The 19,555-nt window shown below is 47.9% G+C and overlaps 2 protein-coding genes across 2 annotated transcripts in view; one reads left to right on the plus strand and one right to left on the minus strand.

Moving 5' to 3' along the window:
• The window catches only part of Wwc1 (WW and C2 domain containing 1), a 144,326-nt gene extending 129,225 nt beyond the window's left edge, over positions 1-15,101 (minus strand). Inside the window, exon 1 of the mRNA XM_055604602.1 lies at positions 14,983-15,101. Within this exon, the coding sequence (XP_055460577.1) occupies positions 14,983-15,101 (119 nt within the window). The remainder of the gene's footprint in view (positions 1-14,982) is intronic.
• A 169-nt stretch (positions 15,102-15,270) lies between these two features.
• Positions 15,271-17,954, plus strand: LOC129674446 (polyketide biosynthesis protein ThaF-like). The gene is made up of 2 exons (XM_055604399.1): positions 15,271-15,504; positions 17,868-17,954. Exons 1-2 carry the CDS (start codon positions 15,271-15,273, stop codon positions 17,952-17,954), a joined length of 321 nt encoding a protein of 106 aa, XP_055460374.1.
• The last annotated feature ends 1,601 nt before the right edge of the window (positions 17,955-19,555 follow it).

The raw sequence follows: 19,555 nt of genomic DNA on the forward strand, positions 1-19,555 counted from the left end.
ATATATATATATATATATATATATATATATATATATATATAGCGTTTATAACTGGCTGTAAAAGCATACTGCTCATATATATATATCTTTGTATATGTATATATATATATATATAGAGAGAGAGAGAGAGAGAGAGAGAGAGAGAGAGATGACTTTGAACTTCTGTTTCTTCTGCCTAAACATTTGAATGCTAGAATTGCAGGAATGTGCCAGCTACCATATGCAACTTATGGAGCGCTGGGAATTGAACCCAGGGCTTTGTGTATGCTAGTCAAGAACTATCCTAAGTGAGCTACAGCCTCCCTGACTGGAACAGACCTTCTTATCTCAGGTATTTTCCAACCAGCTAAAGGGAGAGAGGCAGAGAAGGCTGGTCTCAGGTAACCATCATCCTGAAAGAAGGTGGGGTCCCAGTGGCTATAATGGGGGACAGGGAATCCAGATATGGGGAACAGCAGAGTGTAGGCCAGAACTGACCTGACTCACATAGGCTAGAAGCAAAAGGACCAGGGACAAGAACTTGGTAACTTGATATGCTGAGTACTGGCTCTGAGAGTGGAGGACATTTTGTAAAATTAAAAAAAAAAAAAAGATCCCAACTTATCTTCAATAAGATAAATTTCTAAATACTTAAAGCTAAACATCCATAGTCCCCAAATCCAATGTCTGAACTGCTCTAAAATCTGAAAAATTTTGAGCATCAAGGTAATGTGCAAATGGAAAGTTCCACCACACAGATTCATGTCACATGAGCAAAATTATGGAAAATACTGAAAATGTGTGAAATAATCGTCAGCTTGTACACACAGAGTGTCCATGGAACAGCGTTGACTATCATGTTTTGACTTGGCCCCCATCCCCAACATGCCACACGATGTACATGCAAACATACCCAATAACACTGGTTCTCTGGTTGCAAGCAAACATTTATATTTCATACAGAGCCGCAAAACTGTATGTTATGGGGCCGGGGGGGGGGGGTGTGTGCAAGGCAAGAAGACATTTGAAACAGTAAATTAAGGTAGGGGAGGCATGGGGATTTTGTGTAGTAGTTTTACAACTTGGCTGTCTTTCTGAGCTCGTTCCAAACACAAAGATATCTAAGTATGCTTGAGAAAGCTGGGGAGTTTTATGTGTCGGTTTTTTTGTTTGTTTGTTTTTGTTTTTGTTTGTGGGGCTAGGGATAAAATCTGAGGCTCCCAAATGATAAGCAAATGCTCTACCACTGAGCTATACACCTACCCCAGAAAGGGCTATTTATTTATTTGCTTATATACTTTATTGGTATGAATGTATATGTCTGTGTGTGGTGTGTGTGTGTGTGTGCCAGAAGTCCACATTGGGAATCTTCCTTAATACTTTTCACCTCCTATTTTGAGGTACAGTCTCTCAGAGAACGTGGAGCTCTCTGATTTAGCTAACTCCAGGGATCATCCTCCAGTCTCATCCACCCACACCTGGCTGTTAATGTTGGATACTGAAGAGCAAACGTCCTTATACAGCAAGAACTTCAGCAAACTGAACCATCTCCCCAGCTTAAATGAGCTTTTAAAACACTCCTTAAAACTGATAGTTCATAGCTGCTGTGGTGGTACACGCCTTTAGGACTAGTACTTGGGAGGCAGAGGCAGGCTGATCTGAGAGTTTGAGGCCAACCTGGTCTACACGGTGAGTTCCAGGGCAGCCAGAGCTACACAGCAAGGCCCTGTCTCAAAAACATACATATAATAAACAAAGTGATAGTCTCTATATATATATATATATATTTTTTTTTGTTTGTTTGTTTGTTTTTTTTGTCTCAGCACTTGGTAGGCTGAGGCAGGAGGATTGCCAAGAGTTCAAGGTCAACCTGGGCTGCACAGTAAGACCCGGTTCAAAAACACCACCAAAATAACAATAACACCAGCACTACTATTATTTTTGTCTTATAAGCAAGAAAAATGAAGTTCAGAAAATGGACACCTGCCAGCTTCCAACGGGTGTCAGTACTGGGGTGTGATGCAGACACTACAACTGGAGTACAGGCTGTCCAACAGGGGAAGAGGCCCCGCATTTGCTCTCTACTGTTACTCGACCTCTGTAGGAACACAGGGAAAGGAACAAGGCATCAAAGCCTGGAAACAAAAGAACAGAACTGGGTAGTGTGGTGGAAGGAGGGGAGGCTCAAGATGGAGTCTCCTAAAAGTATCAGTGGCCTATGGGCAGGGGTGATGGGAACCGGGCAGGGGGAAGGTTCACATTGCACTGTTCCCCTTGAGGAACTTTAGAATCTGAACAACCACATGCTTCAACACACTTGAGACCAAGATAAGAACCGTGAGTAGCTCTGCAGCAGTCTGCTGGGTTGCTGAGACTCACACATGATGCCCAGCAGGTACTCAGAAAGGGTCCCCTGAGAGCAAGTGGCTAGAGGCTGGGAGATGGGGGACATTGCTAGAGAAGAACAGAGAGGGAGGAAGAATGGAAAATGCCACACACTTCGCTGCAAAAATGACCACCCATGAAGCACAGGGAAAATCCTCTGAGGACGCTGCTGGCTCTCTACTCCCAGACGAGTGGTAGAGAGGATGCCTGCAGAGGAACTGGCAGGCAGAGGGTGTGGCCCTCCTGTCCTTCAGGGGAAACAGGGCCTGGTACACAGGTTGAAGACCTATTCTGGAGTAGAAACTAGACAGAAGAAAAGTCCATCGTAGCCTGAGAGAGCAAAAGAGCCTCTAGGAAAGAGTCATGGAGGGATCGTGAGCAGGGCTGTGGGGGAGGCTGAGCGGATGGGTAGTAGTCCACCAAGCTAGGATTCCATCCTAAGCACCTGGCAGGTCTTTTTCAGAGTGATGCACCTGGAGTTCACTTCCAGAGAACTGGACTAGGTTGACTAGCACAGGGGATCTGCACTTGAGTCACTCTAGAGTGACATGTGAGGTCAACAGATCACACTGCCTCTTCCCCGGATAAAAGTCAGGAATACTACTTGTGGCCAGTCCTGTGCTATGGGCTCACGGCTGTGATAAAGAGAAGCTAGCTAAAGAGGTGAAGAGGTGGTCAATGTAGGGAAAGAAAGGAAGAGAAGACTGACTTTTCCAACTACAAATCTTTCCAACTTTGCACCCTGACCCTTGGCGTCACTGACATGGCATGTTATTCTGTAATGCACTGCCCTCTGTGTTCTCATAGTCTGCCACCATTTTGTTTGTGATTTTCCACTGTCTGTAAGAGCTGGTAGGATGTCAGACTGCGTTCACTACTGTGCCCATCAGGAATCACGCATACAAAACTCATGGGATTCTTTTTTTCAAGACAGGGTTTCTCTGTGTAGGTCTGGCTGTACTGGACTCGCTTTGTAGACCAGGCTGGCATTGAACTCACATTGATCTGCCTGCCTCTGCCTCCCTGAATGCTGGGATTAAAGCCTTACAGCATCACACCCGGCTATGGGATTCCTTTCTTTCCTTTTCTTTCTGTTGTTCTCGTGGCAGGGTTTCATGAAATAACTCAGGCTCAAACTTGTGATTCTCCTGTCTCAGCCTCTCAAGTGCTGGGATTATAGGTGTGTGCCACCATACTTCGCTTAGAATGCTTAGTTTCAACTCTACCCAGTCTACAAGTAATCCAAGCATGGGCAGACCAACTTCCTGCTCAGCAAACCTAAGTCTGTGATAACACACCTGACTTCCAGTGAATTCAAAACAAACATCCTGAAGGATGTTCCAGTAGCTCACCAAAAATGCTCCAGACCAAGCCCACGGGCTATCCAGTCCCCAAACCACAGGGAGACTTGGTTCTTGCCAAGTGAGGATTGGAGCCAAATCACCTGATTGAGCTCCATTAAGCAGAACAGGGTCTCTAAGAAGGAGGAAGACTGCACCGTGGGTAGGACCTTTGGCCATGGAAACCATTACCGGGAGCAGTGCTGACAATCCAAGCGGACTCTCAGAAGAGCTCACCAACCCTGCATACTGACAGGCACAGTTGCTAAAACACTAGCAGAGCAAGCAGAAAGCCCTAAGCAATTTCAAGGAGCTGTGAGGCTGGCCCGACCTACAGAGTGGCGAAGAACACGAAGGGCGTGAGGTGGTTCGCATGACAGCTTTGCTACTTGCTGGCTTTGCAGCCACAGACAAGTTTTCAATTTCCCATGGCAAGAGTTCTCGGATCGGCAGTGTTTGGTGGGATGAAGCTGGGTGATACAGTCAAAGCACACAGCTCAGAGACTGACACAATGTCAGGTCTTAATAAGCATCAGTGTCAGTTCTGGTCAACAAGCCATGATGGAGAGCGGGGAGACACCATCACCCACTCTAAAAGAGGCTGGCAGATGCAGGTGCCTGGGTGGACTCCAGAGCTAGTCCTGCAGGCGGAAAGGAAGTTGAACCCGGTCCCCAAGGCTGGCAACACTAAGCAGCTTAGGCCAATTTATTTAAAAGCATCATAGACACAATGGGAGTGGAAGATTTTCTCATCCAGACAAGGAGCCTTTGATACTTCACACATCAGGAAAGCAATACCCAAACAGGTATAGGAGAGAGAAAATTACAAAAAGCACAAAGTACCTGACATTCCCTAGCTACCTACTTCACCTCTTGCAACTATTTTTTTTTTAACACTTCCTGAATCACCTCAGTTTTTCCAAGCGAACTATGTAATGATATGTTTTGAGATGATGTTCACATGCGTGCCCTTTATGGGCTACTTCCACACAATCTCATCTAAACTGGACCAGAAAGCAGATATTTAACTACATCTATGATTCTCCAATCTAGATGCACCCCAGAATCAACTAGGGATTTTCTATTCTCTTCTCTCTCTCTCTCTTTTTTTTTTTTTTTTTTTTTGAGGCGGTGTCCTGCTGTGTACCACAGGCTGAACTGGAACTCTACCAGAGTGACCTCAAATTCTCCACCCTCTTCTCTCCACTTCCTGGGTTAGCATCTCTTAACCTATGGATCGAGACCCCTTTTGGGAGTGGGGAGGTCAAATGACCCTTTCACAGCAGTCACCTAAGATCATGGAAAAACACAGATATCTATATTATGATTCATAACAGTAGCAAAATGACAGTTATGAAGTAGCAAAGAAAATAGTTTTACGGATGGGGATCACCACAACATGGGGGACTGTATTAAAGGGTGGCAGTGTTAGGAAGGGTGAGGGCCACTGTCCTAGGGCCTTCTGCTGCCTCCTGATGATTGGTGATCAGTGAGCTAGAAAGTAAGCCTCAGGAGGGCAAGAAGTTCTGTAGTCACACTTACTGCTGATTCACCAGTGTGGAATGCAAGCTGACATATTCCAGGCACGCCGTCCAATAAATATTTGTTAAATGACTGCATGTGTCGAGATGAGACAGGGGAGGAAAGAAATGGACTCAAAGGGCCCCGGCACCTCTAGCTGTATTTGCATAGTTCCGTGACTGCTATGTCTCTTGCTAATCTATAGTGAAGCCCATGAATTGGAGACTTCGTATTTCACAACTTACTCTCCCAGCACTCAAACCAGCTCACCGCTGCAAGCTCTCAGTAACACCCTATGGCAAGCACCAAGGTCTCCAGTTTCCAGATCCAGATTCATACCACCAGTGTGGCTGTGCCTATTCTCCTCACTCGGGTGAAAGAATTCGAGAGAACCAAGTCCCAGGTCATAATGCGACTCTCTGTTTAACCATTGGCTAGTCGTCCTCAACCACGCACCCACCCCATTTCAGTGGGACTTTGCTCTGATCCCCAGCACCGCAGGCACTTCATAAATACCTGTGGAATGAATGGCCAGCACCTGGCTGGGTGGGACTGATACATGCCAGGGCCCTTTCACACCTCCGGCTCGCCAAAATCCCCAGATTCTCCAACAGCTACAGGGAAAAGACACGGAGGGAAGTGACCTGCTCACAAAGCACTTACAAGAGAATGCTCCTAGCATAAACAAGTCTTCTCAGCCCCACCGTGACAAGCACAATTCATTCCTCCTGCTTCACATGGTCCCCGTGACAGCAAGTCACTCCACTCAAGAAGAAATTCCAAAGAAGGGCTTGCCTCTGATAAGACCCAGGAGGAAACGTTTATTGATTTATTTATATGATGAATGCTGCCAAGGTGGTTGGCAAGCACTAATGTCAGCATGGCGCAGGTGAGCTACGGCCATTGAGGGACTTTAGCTGGAAAGGAGGAAGTGGCCGGGTTAGACCCTCTACCAAAACACAGGTGGATAAGTTAGTCGAACTAGTAATGGCTTGACTTGTAAAGCACCATGGTAAACAGTGTGCTGTGCTCTTCCACACTGGTGTCATCTCATCCCCAAACAAGCGTTTGTGTTTTACAGTTAAGGAGGAGTCGGCTCAGTGTCATTTGCTGGCGGCCAGAGTGCCAGATTTGACTTAGTGTCTTCCACTAATCTTTATGAAGTGCAGGGAACAGTGGGCTGGGTTGTATTTCTGGCAAGCTATAACTGTGCATGTATTTTTCTCTATATGACAAAGCATATGCTCTGATAGCTACGTCCATTTCTTTTGCTGTATTTAGCAGGGTCCCTCCTCATTGGCTTCCCTTTCTCTCAGAACTCAAACTGTAGGCCTGGGCCTGAATAAGGCTTTGAAATCTTAACCCCCTGGTACCTGCATGACCTTGGATTTGTTGCTTGACATCTTTATACCTCAGCTTCCCTTCTTGCAAAATGCTACAGTGCACAGTAGAGTCTGGCCCATCACACGCTGGGAAAACATCATTAAAAGTAACCATTTTTTCTTGAACACCGCTATCATCCCAGGCCAGTTATAGCTCTCGGTACTGATTTCCCAACACAAAGGCAAGCCACACACTTGCAAACAATTCCTGGAGTACACAGCGAAACGCTCAGGGAGCTTGATAAAGCAACCATAGAGGCAGGGTGGGGAAGGCTGTTTTGATCATCTCATCTGAGCAGACACCCGATGCCTGTATCTTGACATTATATCCCTCCAAGTCAGTTGCCAGTCGGTGAATCCCAGGGATAACCCAATGATGGCCCAGGGACAGGAGAAGCCAAGGTGTTGGAGGGGGTGGAGAGGGGTGGGTAGGTGGAGACTGCCACCAAACCAGGGCGGGACAACAGCAGGCAGCCGACTAGGGAAATTCAGCAGCTGCTGCTGGCCTGGTGTCCCTGCTGCCAGCAAGTGATGAATGGAGGACTGAGAAAAAGAGAAAGCCAACAAAGGTGTCCCTAATCTCAATGCAGCTTCATTTTCCCCCTCCCTGGCTGACCATTGAGTGAGAATTTAAGCCTCAGTCCCTTTTCTTTGGCAGACATTTGAAACTGAAAGATCCCGTTTCTTCCCAACTGGGAGATGACATGGGTAGAAGCATCTAGGAGGCACTGGGGGTGGGGGCGAGGGGGGGGAAGGGAGCACGTGACTCCACACATTTGTCCTTTTTGTTCCCTCCTCCTCCTCATTCTCTCTACCCATCAACTCTTCCCAGACTAACATTTTTATAGAATGTTCTTGTCCAACCACAGTTAATGCCTATCCTCTCCTCCCATCCCACTGTACTATTTCGGTAAGAGGTTTTCCACTAGGAGCTAGAGGCCTAAATGGCTTATATACAGGTTAACTGTTTAAAAAAAAAAAAAAAATCTTACGGTTTTCTTTCTCCCACTATCGCATTCTGAAACAGGGACTCGAAACTGGGAAAGGCACAGAGCCTGGCCTTTCTCATGTGGATTCAGTACAGGTCCACCTTTTGTTCCCATCTGAGGTGGAATTGCTCCCTCCTTCAAGAGCCATTCACTGGTGACGGGTGACAGAAATGCTACTGAAGCCACTTCTTGTTTGTTTATTTGCTTTTTGAGACAGGGTTTCTCTGTGTAGCCTTGGCTGTCCTGGACCTGCTTTGTAGACCAGGCTGGCTTTGAATTCACAGAGATCCGCCTGCCTCTGCCTCCCTGTGTGCTGGGATTACAGGAGTGCACCACCGTGCTCCTGAAGCCACTTCTTTAAGTGAAGCTGGTTCTACTTATCTGGACCCCTTGCTAAGGCTCCGGAAGGGCTGGAGGGGTTAGATAAAGGGAGCTGAAAAACTGCCACATGTCTCCAGGGAGCACTTGACACTACATGGACAGCCACCAGCTTCTAGGTTAGCATTCCCTAAAAATGCCATCAAATCCTGACCATGGATTGTCCCTGAATCAACATGATGGCCACCTCCTGCTCTCACATAGTCAAGCCTGTCTCTCCTTACCTGCACCTGCGCTTGACATGCCAGTCTTCCTGGTAACTAAGGCAACTTGATTCTCTCCCTTCAAAAGGGCAGTGTTTCTCTCACGGCTACCCAGGACCCTAGGGGATTGGAAAATCAGGTCAGTTTGGCTAAGCCCTTTCCTAAAGGGGGGAGGGATGGAGACAGAGAGGAGCTGCCTCCTCATTCCCTGGCTGGTAGGAGGTTTGCCCAAGACACTTGGAAAGCACCCTGACCTCGCTGTACAACTTTGCATCTTTCAGAGTCTGTGACTCCTTCTGTGATCTGTCATCCTCATGGCTTCTGTGCCCAGAAGACAGAACAGTTTCTAAACAGTCTCCTAAACTGCCACAGGGCCCACTGGCTTCTCCAATGGAGGGACTTTAGTGGCATCTCCACTACGGCCAATGTCAGATTTGTTCATTCTGAGAGCATGCAGTAACTCAAGCCTAACTTGTCAAAGGGCTCATTGTGGGCCTGACATAGGTGATCAGGCCAGAGCAGGCTACTGCTAATACATAGGGGTAGCGTTTGAAAGGTCCACCTTGCTGGGTATTCATTTTTACTTAACCTTTCTAAGTTTCCCCGTCTGAAGATAGAAGGGTAATACTATTGACTTCGTGCAGCTGTTGAAAGGATTAAGCAAGATCTTCATACAAATGCTAAGCCCATAGAGCAGCTCAGAGCGAAAATTCAACACATGGTATCACTTATTATCATTTTACACACTTATGGGTTTCCAAACCTCTTGTTTATCTCAAATGTTGTTTTATAAACCAACTCTTTCTTATAACTGACACAAGACGTTCCCTTGCATAGTAGGTGTTTTGTGGACTATGTAAGGATGTCGTGCTATTATATAGCCCAGGCTAGCCTCAAACTCATTATTCTTTTGCTTTAGCTTCTTGAGTGCTGGGATTATAAGGGTATTCACATCTGGCTAACCTCAAGCCTGGCTACTGGTAGAAAAGCTCTCAAATAACTTGCATACAAGTATTAGTGCCGCAAGAGTATATGTAATGGGACATTAGGAGTACAAGAATGGAATATGCACAGCTTTGGCAAAATCCCCAGCAGGCCTGTGACACTCCCCCCCTAAGCAAGCATGTCACAATGTAAACTTGGTCCTACTTACAACAGGCAACAGAGAGTGTCCCTGGATCCATTTTAACTAATAAAAATAGTAATTCTCATGTGATCACTGTCCCACGTATCACAAATTCCTGTGACACTACTCACAACTGGCTTGACACGAATGACACCTGCTTGTCTCTAGCACAGGCAAAAATGATTGTGAAGAAGAGCTCACCAAACCACCACAGATTAGGCGAACCCGGAGCTGGTGCTAAGGGAAAAGTTTCCATAGGAGAAAAGTGAGCGATGACCTTTACTAAAGCTGATTTGCTGCGTGACACTGGGTAAGTCACTTGTCTGCAGTTCATCAGTGAAATCGGAAGCCTAGATTACATCATCAGAAAGACCCATTCTAACTGCACAGCTGGGTGAAGACTCAGTCTCTGGTTGACTTAGGTGCCACAGGTATTTTTCCTAGTAAAAGCTGAAGAACTGACATTCTCCATGGCCTCCTGCATGCCAGGCTCCATGCTGGCTGATTATCCAACCTGTTTCTGCTTATACAAATCCCATGGCCTCCTTTGGTGGTTTATATTTAACTCCTCGTGCAAAAACAAACAAACGAACAAACAAAAAAAACCAAGCAGGCAAAAGTAAGGCGCAGAAAGGATAGGTACATTTGTCAAGGTCACTAGAGGGCAAGTGGCAGGATCGAAAGGCTCACCCCACTTTCCATTATCCATTCCTGCCCTCTGGTTGACCATGGCCACATTAGAATGGTCACAGGTAAGTGAAGCCATTTCTGGCTCAGTTCCCAAGACCAAATTCCTGCCGCATTGGAGCAGAGGTCCTGAGTCAGCAACTCAGCGGGCTGGAGGCTGAATGGTACAGTCGTTAGAAATGTGAGCTCCATATCAACATCAATGGATAGATGGTTGGATGGATAGATAGATAGATAGATAGATAGATAGATAGATAGACAGACAGACAGACAGGCAGGCAGCGAGACAGACATGCAGAAGAGGCTGGAGAGGTGGCTCAGAGGTTTAGAGCACTAGCTGTTCTTCCAGAGGACGCAGGTTCAATTCCCAGTACCTAAATGGCAGTTCACAACTGTTTGTTACAGGGGAACCAACACCCTCATACAGACAGACATGCAGGCAAAACAATTCCAATATAAAATATAAACAAACATAAGTAGGAAATGCAGGTTCTGCCTAGGTTCAACCTAACATTCATATAGTTTTGCAAAAGTTGGGTGACTCTGCCTCAAGCAGCAGCCCAGTGGTAAAGCCTGAGGCCTGAGGTTCAATCCCCAATGCTATTCAAACTAGTAAGTAAATAAAGTTGTGTGGCTTCACTGCATTTAGTCTCCCAGAACCTCAAGTTCCAAGTCTATTAGTTACAGAACTAACAACCCATGTAAAGCTCTCTCTCAGCAGACCTCTTGAATACAGAAAAAGCTCAACCATTATCTTTCCTCCACCAAAGGGAGTACTCAGAGAGGGTGACAAGCACTTTGCAAGTGTGTCTATGGCAGGAGTTATGCGCCTGGAGTTCATTGGTCCCGGGAGTTATGTGCAGAAGACCTCGTTTGCGCTTGGGAAAGAGTCTTCTCTTCCACCAGACTAACAGGGCCTAGAAAGTGAAGGCCTTCAACTGCTGTAGACTCAAGTTCCTAAAACAAAGATTATTTCTTAATAGGTTGACAAACATTGGCTGTTTGATGACAGTAGGGGAGATAGCTGAGTCCTGACCTAAGGGGGTCTCCGGGACTTGTTACTGGAACCCAGAAAATGCTCAGAGTGCCCGGTGAGTTCCTGAGAAGCCTGAACTCAAAGCCAGGGAGCAGGAATCTTCTCTGTAGAACCAGTCCCCAAGACCCATTCTTCCTCAGGGAACAATTGGTGCATTTGTTTTTACATCGCACGAAGCTCAACACGGGCAGGGGGCTGCTTCTTCGAAGGCAGCTTCCAGAAGCACCTATGTTCAGCTGCAAAAAAAAAAAGCACTCAGCTCTAAGGGGGTGTTCAGGTATGACCTGCAGCAACCGGTTCTCTAGGGACCCTCCTCCCCTGACTGGCCTTGACTTGGGTAAAGCCTGGGTGCTACTGCAGCCTTTGGCCCAGTGGGCAGGGTCCAAGCTGCCCACTGGACCCTCTCCCGTTGTTGGGACAACCGTCCTCAGGAATTCCAGCCTCCCGGTCTTCACTGGGTGAAAAGGGGAGAGAGTTGGCAAAGCTGGCTGCTTGGCTGCTCTTCCACCCCCCTGGTGAAAGGGGGAGCTGAAAACTGGATTCTCTACCCCCAGCAGCTCCATGGACAGCACACAAAACAGCTTAGTCCCAGGGGGTGGAATGTGCCAAGACATTCTTTAGGGTTGGTAACTGGAGACACTATTTTGTCCTTGGTGGCTGAGAAATCCCTTTTCCAACTGAAGGACCATTTGACTTACTTCTTTGAAATTCAGGGGAATGGGCGGGCATGGCTGTGATGCATTGCTCAGATACACACACTCTGCAGGAGTGGAATTTTCTCAAATGTGTTTTTCATATGTTTGTTTCACACCGTTAACTAGATGTAGAGATGTAACTCACTACTCTGGGAGAATTTACTTCCTCTCCCTAACCCCTCACAAAAAAGTTCAGCCCTTGTCAGCTTTGTTAAATTGCCCCCCTGCTTATGCTCCCAGGCTATCCCTATCATAGCCCCTGCTCATAATCAGCCAGGGTAAGGAGAGACAGGCAGAGTGAAATCATAGAGCTGGAAGCCCAGTGGAGATCACTTAGCCAACTCTTTACATTACTCTGGGGCACTCAAACCTCACAGAGGTTAAACAGTGAGCCCCTGTCCGCACAGGCAGGGTTGAAAGGCAGAACCCCTAACCTGGTATACAAAAGGTTCCAAAGATGGAGAAGCAAACATCCTCTGTGAATCTCCATCTGAAATTCTCAGAGCTGGCTACAAGAGTGATCCCTAGCCCTGACTCCAAGATCAAAACCCAGTGCAGGTGGGATGAACAGGAGGCACAAAATAAACAATGTGAGCAGCTGTCATGGCGTTGACTTCTCCCCAAGCCAATCCACCCAAAACCAGAGGCTGCTTGGGCCTGGCCTGGTGCAGAACGTGAGACATAGTATCCAATCAAAGTAGAATTTTAGATTTTTTTAAAGATTCTTTTTAGCCTGTAATCCCAGCACTCAGAGAGGCAGGGGCAGGTGGATCACTGTGAGTTTGAGGCCAGCCTGGTTTACAAAGCAAGTCCAGGACAGCCAAGGCTACACAGAGAAACCATGTTTCGGAAAAAAAAAAAAAAAAAAAGAAAAAAAAAGAAAAAAGAAAAGAAACAAAGAAACCAAAACCAAGATTCTCTCCTATTATTGGCAATAGATATTAATGGTTTCCCATTTGTGAAAATGAAACGAAACATTTTAAGTGAGTTAATGTAAAGTCAAGTATTAAGCAACAGTTCAGGTAGACAGACCAAAAAGTTATGAATGTGGTACACGGCGCTACAACTTGGCTTACTATCTTCTAGTCGAACCAGTTCTTGGGAAGCTATCCACTTCCCCTCTTCCAAGAGCACCAGATTACTGGTATTTTTGAGAAGTTTTCTCCTATGCCGTATGATTCTTACAGGTACATGATCAGCAGGGCTGGCAGGGTGGTCCTCACTCACGAACATGACACCCCACGGCTACCAGCACACTGGGCTCAGCTACAGGGACGTATGATGTAGGTAACACATAGGCCTGAAGTTGTTCTAAGTGGAAGACAAGTGGAAGGCGGGTGCCAAGCTCATCAACACAGTTAGAGACCCCTCTGGGGGTACCTTGATCTGAGAGGTGCGGGGAAGAATGAGACAAGACTAGCCGGAGGTGACAAAGTCTGAAGGGAATGACAATACAGCAAGTGGAAGGAGCAAAACACCGGAGCAGGTCACACCCCTGGGTTTCAGATTTTCTCTTTCGATTGAAAATGGGGAAATGGGCTGGGTGCAGTGGCAGGCATTTTCAATCCCAGCCCTCTGAAGGCAGAGGCAGGCAGAGTTCCAGGACAGCCAAGGCTTATTTCAAAACACACACAAAAAAGGGAAAAAACAATAAACAAACAAATAAACAAATGAGGGCCAATCGGAGTTGGGAGATGGTGGGATGGTTCAGTGAGTAAAGGCATTTCCTGTGGAGCCTGACATCTGAGTTTGACTACCAGTGGAAGGCGCAAATCAACTCACATACAAGCACAAACACACACCATTATTAAATACCACGGTGTGGGGCGGGGAGCATGTGAGGAGGAACTGGGCTTGCATTTTCTAACTTGTTTTCTTTCCAATTTGTGTGTGTGTGTGTGTGTGTGTGAGAGAGAGAGAGAGAGAGAGAGAGAGAGAGAGACAGAGAGAGAGAGAGAGAGAGAGAGAGAGAGACAGGGTCTTACTATGTAGCCCTGGCTGTCCTGTCTTTCTCTCTTTTGAGTTCCTATTATTATTTCTTCCCTTCCAAACAAACCATTAATCAGACAGAAAGGGACACTGAGGCCCAAAGACTAAAGCAGGCTGCCTAACACTCCACAGTATTTTTCTCTTTCAAATTACACGAAGAAGACTAAAAGAGTAGGCACTCATGAGATGATGGATGGATGGATGAATAAATGAATGGATGTACTCAAGAGAAATTGAACTCATTGCTTTCTGCTTTTCTTTTCCTTTTCTTTAACCCCCATCTTGCTATACACCCTATTCCGGTCTTCTCAGATCCCCCTCATCTGAACCCCCTAAGGTGAAGGGTCCAAAAAATTAACCTGAGTGGCTCTACCGGCACCTAACCCCAAGGTCACACACCAGGAGAAAATCCAACATTCCTGGGACACTCTGACCACACACCGTATCAGCAAAGGACGCCTCCCCTCCTCCCAGGGCAGACATGGGCCAGGTGTAAGTAGCCGAAAGTGGGAAAGAGTCTGGAATGATAAAACTCTACCTGCCTCGATAAAAGCTCGAGCTACACCCAGCCAGGTGCCCACCAAGGTCAGAACTAGCTGAGGAGCCTCTGGCCCCAGAAGGAAGAAAGGGAGAAGAGGCTATAGGCAGAGCTTTGCCAGAGGCCTCTCACCTCTATCTGTATCCTAACAGCTTCCAACTTGCTGTGAGATTCCTGGAGAACCAGTCTCCCTCTTCTGCCCTCCCCCGCTCTCTCTTTCCCCTCCCACCTCCGGCTTCCCTAGACTTGCTCCAAAGCTTTTCTCAGCAGCCAAAGAAGCACCTGTCAAAAAGCTGCTTTCTCTTCGCCAAGCAGAATATCCTTCCTCCGGTAGTCCCCCAGGGTTCCCTACCACCCCTCCGGGCCAAAACCATCCCCTCTCAGCCAAGGGAGTACCCAGGGAAGATTCGCTTCCCCTGGCTAGGTCTCTGCCTTCACCCTGGCCAGAGCTCTCTTCCTAAAGGGGTCAGGGACCCCGCTAAAGCTTAAGGTCAAAACCCTGGGCAGGTGCCACTGGGGCCTAAGTCCTCCACCTGGAACTGGCTGCGGGCGGCCCGCTTGCCCCCACCCCCGCCCCTAGTTCTTAGGGCAGAAGTGCAGTTCAGGAAGGGGCGAGGATGTGGAGAGGGACAAACTAAGACCTGGGAAGAGGCATGCAGAATCCCGCTGCACTCCAAGGGCAAGTGCGGCCCAGGCGCGGTGCCGGGTCCGGGTCAGCGCTCCCCGGGTCCTACCTGTCCCGCGGGTCGATCCAGCTGGTGGTGCGGTTCCTGTGGTCTATGTAGTAGACCTTGCCATCGAAGTCGCGCGCCTCCTCCCAGCCCTCCGGCAGGGGCAACTCCGGCCGGGGCATCTTCCCGAGCACGGCCCGCGCTCCCCCATGCAGCTCGCGGCCGCCACGGGGCTCAGCGGCTCGGGCCGGCCGCTTTGGGTCCAGGCGGCCGCCGAGGCAGCATGATCAGGGGGTGGCGCCCGTGGATCGGGGGCCCTAACGGGGTCCGGCCGGAGTGGCGCCGCTGTCCATGCGGGCCTGCGGCCCCAGCCCCTCGCTGCTCGCCTCTCACGCTGCCATGTGCGCCCGCCGCGGCGCCCAGCCGGCCCTAGTGTGCGGCCAGCCCGGCCGCGAGCCGCCGCCTGCCGCCTGCCTCCGCCGCCGCTCAACGCGCTCCACGCCGCCACCTCAAGCGGCCACTGCCGGCACCCCGCCGCGCGCCCCGAGACTTCTGCCTCCGCCAGGTGTGGCTCCGGTGGTGCAGGTAACTGCGCTGCCCCGGAAACGGGAGGCGGAGCGCCGGGCTCCGGGGTTCCCGGGTCTCCTCCCCGCGCCCAGAGCGGAGAGGGCGGGTCCTAGAGCCCGAGACGCGCCCCCTCGTGGGACAGTCCCGATCATTGACCACCCGGGCTCTGCCCCAGGAGGCGAGGTTCACTCCACACAGAGTGTTTAGGCTCTTGGCACATGTGGCCCCAAATTTTGACACACCCTGTTTTCTGTGGTGTAGACTCAGGAGTCAGGCAAGAAGTGGTTAAGTGAAAACATTCTTGCAAATCGGTCGAACATAAGTTTTCCAGGATCTCTCGTCCCTCCCCCCAGCACTCACACCATCTGTCTCCCTCCTATTCAATTCTCCCCGCGTTGTTCCCACCCTCCCCTTCGTAATTTGCAAATGTAGCTAGCTTTCCTTTGGGTCCCTAAAATTAGGGATGCTATGGATCTGCTTCCGAAGAGGACTTCCAGCTGGTGACAGGGGAGGAGAAGGAAGGACATATTTTGCCAGTCATAGTGAAGTGCACCTGTCTCTTGGCTACTCAAGAGGCTGAGGCAGGAGGATTGCTTGAATCAAAAAAGTTCTGGTCTGAGTCAAAAGAGTAAACACAGGAGGAGGAGGAAGAGGAGAGAAGGAAGAAAGGAAAGAAGAATGGAAGGAAGGAAAGAAGGAAGGAAGGAAGGAAGGAAGGAAGGAAGGAAGGAAGGAAGGAAGGAAGGAAGGATGAATAACAAACCCTATAGCAAGAATAGATAAATGTCTTCAGAAACTGAAAATACTGAATTAAATTAAAACAAGAAGATGAAGTCATCTAGCCAAGGTTCCTCTGGCTTTGCCCTGTCTGTTCCCTCTTAGGTCTGGTGTGAATTTAAGTAAGCCTGAGGCAGGAAGCTGCACTGGTAGAATGAGGTCCAGTGCCTTGTCAGAATTCCCTAATTTGGGGAGTACCAGTCAATTGCCTGTGCTGTGTGGGGATCCCCTGTTTAGGCTTCAGCTCCTTTTGATAGACAAGGCCTTTCAGGGTGGGGCTCCCCATGCTTAAATGCCCTGAGGACTGACCTACGGGATTCCTGTAGCCCTTCCTCCTCTTCCTCACTCTATAAATACTAAGCTTCAAAGCTAGGGATCTCAGACCTCAGGGAGGTCTTCACCACCCAAGAGCTGGAGTTTTCTACCCTTCCTCTGATGAGCCAAAGCCCTCACTATTATAGATACTTTTTTGTTTTCTGTGCTCTCGGGGATCAAACCCAGGGCATCACACTTGCCAGGCAAGCAACCTATCGCTGAACTGTACCCCCCAGAAAACCATCCAATTTGTTTTGAGGATTTTTGCCTTTGCGATATAGCTCTGGCTGTCCAGGACCTCACTACACAGCTCAAACTGTCCTTGAACGATGCTTATCTTCCCTCCCCACGTCTGTGTCTGCTTCCCAAGTGTTGAGATTACAAGCATGAGCCCACCATTTCCAACATTCCCAAAGTGAAGGTGACATGGGGCTCTTGCTTTCATGTATGATCTCAGTTCATCTTCATGACAAAGCACTGGAACAGGGTGGTCTATAGTTATACTCATTTTGGAGATGAAGAAACTGAGACTCCAAGATGGCCAGGGATAGAGCTAAGATACACAATCATTCTGGCACCAGTGAAACTACTATTGGTCAACCATTCATCCTTCCTTGTAGTTTTGTTTGGGTTTGAAATATTTTTAGAGTCTTTTTATTGAGCCCAGGCTGCCTCTCCCTCTGGAAAAAATAATTTAATAATTTAAAGTCTTTCTGGCTGGTTAGGAAGAGTAAAGTGAAGTGAGAAAAATAAGGGCACAAGCTAAGCCTTTACCCCAGGAACCTCACTTGGAGTACCCTGGCTGATGACCAGCACACTCCTATTTTAAAAAAATTATTTATTTATTTTTATTTTATATACGTTGGTGTTTTGCCTGCATGTTTATGTGTGTAAGGATGTTGAATCCCAGGAAATGGAAAAATAGACAGTTGGGTGTTGCCATGTAGGTGCTGGAGATTGAATTTGGGTCCTCTTGAAGAGCAGCCAGTGTTTTTATAACTGCTGAGCAATCTAACCAGCCCCAACCAGCACATTTCTATATGAAGCGTGGGTCAACTGAACTGTTTTTTTTTTTACTAAAACAAACAAAAACAATGTAAACACATCCTTTCCTTCCTGAGAAGTATGCATGGCTGCTTATGATAAGCCTAATTGGTGTGTGTGTGTGTGTGTGTGTGTGTGTGTGTGTGTGTGTATTTCCCAAGCTTCCTCCATGGATGAGCTGTATACCAGATGCTCACAGCCTGTCATTTTCCTATGTGTCTTGCTCCTCTTCACTTTTATACCAGGCCTTGGAAGCAGGAATTGCCTTTCTGCCTGTAACAAAAGGAACCCTGGGTTATCTTCCAGAAGCTACAAACCTGGGGGTGATGTAATCTACAGATGGTGGCCTGCCCCCCTGAAATGCTGGGTGAATCATCTCCAGGCATTCGGCAGCCCAGGGCAAGCATGCAGGAGATTAGAGGTAAAACCTGCTGAGCCTGGTGATAGGTTCAGTTGGTTGGTATTCTACAGGTGACTGAACCACAGGAATCCAAACCGAAGACAGGCAGCCTTCCTGGCCATCCTCTTGGGACTCTCTGACTTAACAATGTGCTGAGTTCAAGAGTGTGGCTATGGTTGGGGCTAAGCAGAGGGGACTACCAGCTACACGTCTGCATTTGCTTTCATGTTGGGTGTCTCACGGGAGACACCAACACAGGTTGTCTTGGATTTGAAGTCAGTGCTCACTGAAACAAATAAAGGCCATTTTCCACACATTTCTTGAAAGATAGCATAACATTTCATGAGAACGAGGAGGGGAAATTAAGCGGGGAAAGAAAAAAGAGGGGAAAAAGAGAGGGGTGGGGGAGATGCTCACGGGGGAAGGACATACACTGCTTTCCAATAGGACAGAGATTCCATTCCAAGAATCCACATCTGGCAGCTCATAACCATACCTCCTGCTCCAGGGGGATCCGACACTTCCGTTCTGGAGGCACGCATGATCACATGCACATATACACACAATTAAAAAAAATAATAAAGTAACTCTTAGAGAGGGGGAATGATGGAGAGACAGAGAGAGACAGAGGCAGGCAGACAGACAGACAGAGAGGACAGCTATATCAGAAGTGGTTTCCAGATGGTATCTGTGTGCTTTAAGGGGGCTGGAGGCTTGGAGACTCTCTCCTGGGACTTGTCTTCCCACTCAGTGACTATACCTTCCTACCTCATGTTGACCAACCCACATGTCCTGGAGAATACACGCTGTTATGCTCTGTGACTGAGCCAATAATGCCTCCTTTCTTCAGTCATGCATTCCTTGAGATTCATAATTGTACCCTGGATTGGTGGTTTCAATGATGAGAAAATAAATTTTAGGTCAGAGGGAAAGTCTGGGTAAAGGAAACCTTGGCAACAGGAGAGTCCCGGCAGCTAATTTACCTCCGGGTCCTCAGTGCTTAAGACAGTGTGTGAAACAAATTGGATGGAGTCTAAGATAGCTTCCTCCTTTTCCAAAAGAGAAAGCTTCTGTGCCTAATGAATCTATCCCTTATTCTTATTCCAGAGAATGGAACCGAGACTCCGAAAGGCAAAACGACTTTGTACTAATAGGGTCCAGGTTCCAAAAGTTGGCTTCCAGTGAGTTATTTTATTTTATTAATAAAATAAAGATGAGATCTCATGTAGCCCAGGCTGGCTTCAGATTCACTTTGTGAGGAAGACCCTGCCTGCAAGCACTTCCTGAATGGGGGGATTACAGGCGTGTGTACTATCACACCCAGTTTCTGTAGTGTCCCTGGTAGGGTTTCATGTCTCAGTTGAGCTCCATCTCCATCTCTGCAGTAGATTTTCATTCCTGGCTTCCCAACAGAGCCAGAAGCCTAGAGGAGAGAAACTTCAGGGCCACGGTCTGGTTGTAAAGACTAAGGTAGTGTTTCCAGCCCGGGCAACCCTTGAACTCCTGCTTTTATTTGGTTGTGTGTCAATTTGG

This window comes from Psammomys obesus, unplaced genomic scaffold (genome assembly GCF_907164565.1).
Source record: "Psammomys obesus unplaced genomic scaffold, mPsaObe1.curated_primary_1811, whole genome shotgun sequence".
In the NCBI taxonomy this organism is placed as follows: Eukaryota; Metazoa; Chordata; class Mammalia; order Rodentia; family Muridae; genus Psammomys; species Psammomys obesus.